At 37.9% G+C, this 8,599-nt stretch overlaps 1 protein-coding gene across 1 annotated transcript; it reads right to left on the reverse strand.

Annotated features, from left to right (window-relative positions):
• Nucleotides 1-112: 112 nt before the first annotated feature.
• LOC132118386 (rac GTPase-activating protein 1-like) lies at nt 113-7,949 on the reverse strand. Its single transcript, XM_059528203.1, has 17 exons — nt 7,793-7,949; nt 7,165-7,255; nt 6,879-7,081; nt 6,650-6,792; nt 5,983-6,052; nt 5,740-5,793; nt 5,578-5,655; nt 5,187-5,304; nt 4,603-4,754; nt 3,977-4,141; nt 3,765-3,860; nt 3,465-3,663; nt 2,310-2,415; nt 1,425-1,557; nt 1,192-1,321; nt 988-1,099; nt 113-909 (listed from the first exon to the last, which is right to left on the reverse strand). Exons 2-17 carry the CDS (start codon nt 7,247-7,249, stop codon nt 834-836), a joined length of 1,920 nt encoding a protein of 639 aa, XP_059384186.1. The 5' UTR covers nt 7,250-7,255; nt 7,793-7,949; the 3' UTR covers nt 113-833.
• Nucleotides 7,950-8,599: the final 650 nt, after the last annotated feature.

Here is an 8,599-nt window from a genome sequence, read left to right on the forward strand (position 1 = left end):
TTTTTGTTTTATACTTTAAATACGGTATACAATTTTATAAATTGAGCCAAAATTGCTTAAAGACATAAATCAATGCCATAGTGAAAATGAAAAAGAATTCTGGCCATGTTCATTTATGATCAAAAGCAATTATGAAGGTGAAAGACAAAATGCCCAATCAAAACAACCAATATTGTTTTTGCTTACAAACTGAATCTCAATTTTCTTGTCATATACTTCTCTATGCACAAATCTTAGCACAGCATCTCTCAAAACAACAAATGGATAATTTGAACAAATTTAACATCAGCAGCATCATCATCTTAAATTCTGTATTAAACCTACTGGCTGTAAAATCTAAGCTTGTCCATGTTTAAAATCACACAGTTTACACTCTACATAGAAAAACCTTATAGTCACTACAGCCTCGAACCCTCTTAAGAAATTGAGATTTTGCTTGTTGTTCCATGTAAAACACAATATACAGATTATACTACATACAAATCTTGCATACAGCATAACCTTTTTTGTTCTAGATGCTACAAACAAGTTCATGTTTCTTGATAAAGAACTCCCAACCTGATGCATATTCTGTTTCTAATAGAGGATTCAGTGACTGATGGAAGTGCTTATATCAGCCCATCGCTTTGGTTGTGAGAATCTTAGCAGTACATTAAAACATTTAAAAGAGACTAAAATACAAATGTTACTAGTGATCTCGACAGATAAAAAGAGTAGAGCTAATATGGTTCAAACTGATGGACAAACCAGACATAATATGAGAGTAGGATAATGTAGTATATTGCAGCTGTTTCCCAAAGAAAAGAAAAACTCAGCCTTGAGGAGCTTAAGGGCTACTTCAGGAGAGGAGAGGCGAAGAAGTGCCCCTGGCGAGGGACGCTGACTGCAGCTCTGCTCCTGCTAGAAAACCTGAAAACAGGATGATGGTTGGTTCACTTCTACTCGAACAACACTGGTAGAATGTAATAGGATTCTAACATAGCCTACTTTGGAGTGATTGCATTGAGAGTTGCATTCTTCATGCGCTGGGAGAGAGAGCTGGATGATGGGGTCTTGCTCATCTGCTGGTCAGGAGTCGTAAGGGGCCCAAACATACTTGCTACAGGACAAAAAAAACAAACAAAAAAACACTAAATTCAACATCAGGTGATGGTTTGATTTTTTTTTTATGCCTGGCTATGAAATGCATACATTTGTGATCAGGAGTTGCATGGACATTGGCGTTCTCGATGATCATGTGATCACTGTGACCCGGGTTGTTGTTGCTGATAATAAACTGACTCCAGAACTCCACAGGCAGACCCAAGAGACGCTCAATCACCTGTGAAAGAGAGAGAAAAAGCTTGGTAAAAAACTGGGCAAATATACGAAAACGTAAAAATGCACACTTTTGCACTGCCCAGACACAAATTAAGGTCGCTTACTTTCGGCTGCCGTTTTGTGTCCTGCAGGATGGTCATTGGATCTGGGTCAGGCACGGCATGACCCACAAGTGTGGGCCCAAATACCCGAGCCAGATTGGTTATGTCCATCTTTGTATCTTTGCTCTGGGCCACCCTGAACATGATGGAAACAATCTCATTATATGGAAATAATCCATCTCAAAGCCTAAAAACTACAGCCCTAGACAAGTGTCAGGTTTTAATATCCTAGATTTTTTCTCCAAATTAAGATAAATAGACAATGTTACTAAACTAACAGCACAAACCATCATAAAAACGATGTGTGATGTAATCATTTTTTTTCCATTTAATATCCAGACATAACATTTATTTTATTCAGTGTAAATGGACTGAATACATCAACCCATACAATAACTTATCGATGGGTAAATGTCTGCAACTTAGTTCCTTTATAACTTGGATTGCATGTAATTGCTGTAAAAAAGGATAAAAAATGTAACATTTGGAGGAAACGAAAAGTGTATCCAAGATTTATAGCATACAAATCTGGAAAGAACTGCGTATCAATATTATTATTGATGTTTTGTTTGTTGAGGAAATAATGCCATTGTTAAATACAGGTTAAATACATTTTAACTGTTGAATAGATGCTGATGTCTACAGCACCACAAATAAATTAAAAATACACAACTGTAACACCACATCGAGAGTATAACTATCATCCTTAAAGTAACGTTTCTGGTAATGCTTAAAAATAAACATTTAGACTCTTACACCCTCCAATACAACAACCCCTTAAGGCTATGGTGTTTTACACAAACTGTAAAACTGTTTCATAATTAGTTTTAGCAAGTGGCACCAGCAATAAAGCGGACAGTAGAATTAGAGACTATGTGTGCCGTTTACCTCTGCAAATGGATGATGAGGAAGGCCAGAGTGTCTCTGCTGGGCTGTGGAAGATCACTGATGTTCTGATACATCAAGGCGGTGCTGTTGTCATCATCGGACAGCTCTGGGAAAGAAAAAAAAAACAATTACATTCAGAATGTTACAAAAGACGTCTATTTCAAATTAATGCTGTTCTGTTCGACTTTCAATTTCAAAGAATCCCATGTCAATGTATCATGGTTTCCAAAAAAATATTAAACAGCATAATTGTTTAAAACATTACTAAAATGTAAATGTTTCTAGAACACCAAATTAGCACATTAGAATAATTCCTGAAGGATCAAGTGACACTGAAGAGTAGCGTAATGGTGCTGAAAATTCAGCTTTGTCATCACATTAATAAATTACATAAAAAAAACCCCATTAAAATAGAGTTAGTTAGTTTAAATAGTAATGTACAGAGCCCCGCACATGGGATGCAGGAAAAAATAGCAGGATAAATCGTGTGCACGACCTACCATTCGTTCCCTCAATGTACTAAAACATGCACAAGATTACTATTGCGTTCCCTCGATTTACTATTTCGTAGTGCACACAATTTAGCAAATCGAGTGAACGCAATAGTAAATCGAGGGAATGCAATAGTAATCGTGTGCATGTTTTAGTACATTGAGGAAACTAATTATTAAATAGTGCGCACAATTTTTTTTATTTTTTCTTGCATGCCATGTGCGGGGCTCCATAGAAATGCTTTTCCAAAATATTACTGTAGTTTTCATCAAAAACTGTAAATGCAGCATTGGTGAAAATAAGAGCGAGTTCTTTCAATGCATGATTTGGTCTATTACAATGCATTCAATTCATTAAATGCAGCCCAAATTCTTATTATTCTAATTTACAGATTAAATGTAAGAAATTGACTTTTAGAAAAATGGCTTTATAAAAGGTAAAAAACATTTAAGCATATTGGACAAGATTAATTTCTATCAGTGCGAACGGACCACCACACAGAATATGAATTTAGGAGTCAGCTGTCCACGGTAGTCCTAAAGATACCAGCATAATAACACAATATCGTTCTCTGTAAAATCCAAGAAAATGCTTTGATTATTTTTTTGTCAATATCGCACACCCCTGTTTTGAAGTGTGGTGTACATTCAGACAGACACTAACCAGCAGCATCCATGAAGGCACGGTTGAGGCGGAAGGTCAGCAGGGGTTCTTTGAGGTTCCTCAGGAAGTCCTTAAGGAGACCAGTGATGGCATGGATATCTTCCACCTTGCTGAGCAAGGGAATGGTCTTCCCACGCAGAAACTTCTCTTTCAGGTCCTTGACCACTCGATCAGAGCCAGACACTCGGTACAGACCAGTCTATCAAAGCAATATGCAGGTTTTAAGCAGCACCGGTCTCGTCTAGTATTCAGTTCTTTTATTTAACCAGGTTAAAGATTTCAGCATCTTTACTGACTTACCTCATGCAGGCCTCTCTGCTCAATCTCATTAACGCAGCGCACCACTAGTGAAGGAATCATGGGAGAGGAGGTGGACACATAATTTGCTAGGATGCCCTATTGGAGAAAAAAAATTTAAAATCACACCAGAAGCAATCATTGAATAAGGTATGCTTAAATGTTTAGGCTTAAAGGTATGCTTATCCTCAAGTTGGATGATAAGGATTTGTCACCTCCTCAAATTTGACTGGAGTCCCAGTCATGGTTGGAATGCAGGGCAGAAGGCAGCGCTCACGGCACTCGGGGTGGGACACCACACGGCAGTCCCTGCACTTCAGGGAGATCTTCCCAAATTTGATCCTCTTACCACATGGCACACAAGACTCTGGCTTGATCACCTAAGAAAAATGACAAGAGCCAGGCAAATATGAGCTGTGAGTGCTAAAAACACAGACCTATGTAGAACATTTCATTGACTATAATTGGAGTGATACAGTTTTATTGCTTTGAAAACTTTACTTGGTGTGTGCACCACAATACTGAAGAACGATCAGTCACTACTTCCTTTTTGTGACTTTAAAGAAGAGATTTTAGATTTAACAGTTCTCGGTTAATGGTCAGATGCAGGCAAATAAATTAAGTATTTGTGAATATTCATAATCAAATATTTTTAGTAAGTGTTTAATTCATTTTAAAACTTCACATGTAATTCGTATTTATTAGCTTTTCATTCAGGGATATATCCCTCATGAACCAAATTTTAAATTCCCTGACTTACACAATCAAATTATAAATAGAACCAACACTGCACTGATTTGAGAGATTTAAAAAAAAAATAATATGCAACAACGCATCATACCGTTTTAGTGACGAACTCATGCAGGCGGACACCTCCATTGCCCTGGGGAGTGCTGGGCTCTGTCTTGATCTCTCCATTGGGCTGACCGGGCTGCTTGAACACATCCATAGACTGAACAGAGTCGGTGTCAGCAGTGTCCCACTCCACAGCAGCTGAAGAACAAAGCCGAGAGAAGCACTGCTCACTACTGCAGAATACTTAAACAGAAATGCTAAGGCTCAGGGTGTGAGAAATGATCAAGAAAATCATCCCATTCAAAATAGCCCTTGCATAAGGAATAAATATTTACATACCAGGAGACCTTAACAAGAGGTCAAATTTAAGACTCATAGGGGTCACTTGAAACACCCCAGACTCCTACAAATCAAGTATTAAATTATTAGAATAAAATTAATCTTTGACCCCGTTTGATAATTTATGATCCTGCAACCATATATCATGACTCACTGTTGAGCTTGTTTGTAATACAGCTGCCTGTACATTATTATTCAGCCAATAAGAAAATTGCATAATCAATGACTCAAATATTCTCTTGCTCTGAGCACTCACGAATCACAGTAATACATTTAGTGAAGTGGGCTTACTAGTTTTTCGGCGGCTCCGGGTCCAGTAAGGAACAGTCTCCACTGTGGCGACAGCTTCAATGGGTCCGCCATCAGCGGGCACCGTCACGGTGGTCTTAGCCACCAGAGACTCATTACCCTGAGAAAACGTGACTTGAATTAATTGTCAAATAATTAAACTCATTATACATTCAGCTAAAATATGGCGGTATTAACTGGACATTAACAGCATCCAGACATCAAAATCAATCAGGGAATAGCTTGTTGGCTCTCACAATGTCAAGAGAAGACAAAACCTTCCAATATCCACACTCCTATATGGAAACATTTTACTCGTAATGACTAAAGCAAAGCCCTGCAGGGAGCCTTTAAACTGAAGAGTCATTCTTGTGCTTATGTAAGCCAATCTTACTCTCTCAGAGGTACGGCCGGTGGAGCGGGACCTCTTGGCAGCAGCTGGGGGGCCGTCTGTATGGTTTCGGGAGGAGCGCTGCATTGAGACAGATTAAATAATCAGATATTGATTGAAATTTGGAAGTAATTTAATTAAATACGGCTTTGTTGGTAAGCTTACTCTCTTTTGCCGTTTCTTGAGACGAACAGCCCTGATTGCAGAAGAGTCCCAGTCCTTTTTTCAAAGAAAGGTTCATTAAAAAAAATAAAAATGACTGCAACAACTAAACTAAATCAATAAAAGATGAGGCAGTCTAACACAATTAAAATGCTAGATTAAATGTTTCACTTTATCAGTCAGGTTTGAGACAGGAATAGCCTACATATAAGAATGATGTTTTAAATATTCAAGGAAAGGACATACCAAAGAATCATCAGTTTTATCATAACTGATGTCTGACAAGATAGAGGCAGATTCATCAATGGTGGTCAGTCTAGCACAGTGTGTGAAAAAACAAAACAAAATGAAGGTAAGACAAGTTACAGTCTACAGAAATAAGAAACAATTACATCGTGAAAACCAGCTCTTTTGTCTTTTATGACATTCATGTAATTATCTCCTTATGGAGAAGATATAGACCATTAAAAAGTCCAAAGAAAGAAAGAAAAATAACACCATGTTATATTTTACCAACATTTTATAAGGTTCGTAGGAATAGTTTAATGAAAGTGTTATCAAATAAAAAAAATAAGATTAGATTTTAAAAAAATACAAATCCAAAAGTAAATAAAACAATATACGAATATAGTAAGTAGAAAAAATATGCAAAAAAAAAAGCATTATTTTTAATTATAGCATTAATTTTTCACAGTATATAGGGGGTGTTCACAAAATAAACTGTAGAGATGCCTGTTCAATTTTACAATGGGGTCCCCTCACAAAAGGACATTCATATTGGAGTCGTCCATGGCATCTAAAATATTTTATGATCCTGAAAGATTTCTTACAGAATCAGCAGGTTTTCTTAGAAATCCGTCATATTACAGAAGTAAAATAGGTTGATAATGTGGTTTCATGTTCGTTTTCTCACCGTCGGCTAGTGTTGAGGTTTGCAGGATTCTGGACACGGACATTCAGAAAGGCCAGAGCTGAGCGCTGCTCCTCATTTAACTGGATGCTGTTACTGGAGCCTTCAGTCACCAACAGTTCCCGGATGAGCTGGATCTGACGGTCCTGCGGTGCAAGAAAACATCTGGTTTTGGCCTAAATTAAGAGAATAAGTCTACAACACAAGCAACATGCAAAAGATGCCTACAAACCAGTTTTGCACAGTCAGCCTCAGCTTTCTGTCTCCTACGGATCTCCACATCTACTTGGTTGCGGGCATGTTTGAGCTTGACCTCTAGAGCTCCTCGCTCTGTCTCAGCCTTGGTGAGCACCTCCTTACAAGCATTCAGCTCCTGCTCGAGTCTCAGCCATTTACGACGGCTGTCCTCAAAATTCAAAGCCATCTGAATGAACTCTGACAAAGAAAAATAATGGCAGTGAATATTTAGTGCATGCATGTATTTTATTTTACATTTTCAAACCACAACAAGTACTTACGGGGCTCAATGCTTTCATTGAGAACATCAACTTGTGCCCGCATGCTTTCAAAAATGCTGTGAAGATTGATCACAGCAGTCTCCATGTCCTCCTGTATTGCAGAATTGTGTATACTTTTTCACATAAGGTAGATTTATTTTGCTTCTAGTTAACGTATATCATTCAGAGACCCAGCAAATTATTTGAAGTTGGCAACTTGGCATATGATTATTGTTAATACCATACATGCCACTGTTCGGAAATAATGTTGGGGGCGTGGCCAAATAATGAATATTAATATGTATCCGAATAAAATACACAAAATAACAGTAGTAACGTTAGTACTAAAAATCTAAGAGTAAAAGTGCATAATAAAGTGACGATGTGGAATATTCATAACTATTTCTTTAAATCCTTTGAAAAACTGTATTAGATACCACAATAATGCTAATGAATATAGTAACAAGCTCGTTTTGCTTGCAAAATGAGGCTAAAATTGTAGATAACAATCACTTTTAAATCACGATATGATCAAAGATGAACGATGGAAATACAGTTAAACACTAGCATGGGTCAAACGACTCGTTATTAGGAACAAACGCTACAAACACTAATTCATTCAAGCAAGTCACTAGATATTTTAACTTACGGATTTGTGTAGACCCCCAGCCTTGTGTATGAAACGATGTGCTTCAAAATTAAAACTTGAAAATATATGTTATTTTCCCCCAGGGACAACAGCACCGCACCGGTTTGTTCAACCAGGTTAGTTTACCCGGATATGTTGTTAACGTTAGCGTCTAGAAGAGTTGCGTTTCAAATGTACCCGCCGGCCAATCAACGGCGGCCGAGCGTGTTGACGTATGTGCGTCAACGCAGTACCAGTACGTACGGGCTGTACAGTACAGTCTGCTGTACAGTTTCTACTGCTTGTTGTCTTTGGGCGTCTGCATAATAGTTATACAAGTACACTGAACATTTTCAAAATATGTACAGTATCTCACAAAAGTGACTACACCCCTCGCATTTCAGCCACCATTTTATTATATTTTATCAAGGAACAATACTATAGAAATTAAAATTGGCTATACAGTACTTTAGACTAGTCAATGTTCAGCTTGTATAGCAGTACAGATTTACTGTCCTCTAAAAATAACTTAACATACAGCCATTGTTGTCTAAATAACTGGCAACAAACATCCTAAGTCAATATGTCAAAACTGTGTCCAAAGTGTCAACATTTTGTGTGAGCCCAATTGTTATCTAGCACTGGCTTAAACCTACTTAGCATGGAATTTGACAAAGCAGCATGGGTTGTTCCTGGGATCCTCTTCCACTTCTTCATTGTGACATCACGGAGCAGCTGGATGTTAGACAAATGGCGCTTCTCCACCTTCTAGAGGATGCCCCACAGTTGCTCAACAGGGTTCAGGTCTGGAGACGTACTTGGCAACCC

Source organism: Carassius carassius, chromosome 37 (genome assembly GCF_963082965.1).
Source record: "Carassius carassius chromosome 37, fCarCar2.1, whole genome shotgun sequence".
Lineage (NCBI taxonomy): Eukaryota > Metazoa > Chordata > Actinopteri > Cypriniformes > Cyprinidae > Carassius > Carassius carassius.

Bases quoted from the DNA above. Each gene is read 5' to 3' on its own strand.
- LOC132118386 (XM_059528203.1), bottom strand. From the start codon at position 7,249: ATGGAGACTGCTGTGATCAATCTTCACAGCATTTTTGAAAGCATGCGG. The intron at 1,322-1,424 runs GTAAGCGACCTT...TCTCTTTCACAG, and splicing joins ACACAAAACGGCAGCCGAAA to GTGATTGAGCGTCTCTTGGG. The intron at 910-987 runs GTAGGCTATGTT...TCCTGTTTTCAG, and splicing joins CTCAATGCAATCACTCCAAA to GTTTTCTAGCAGGAGCAGAG.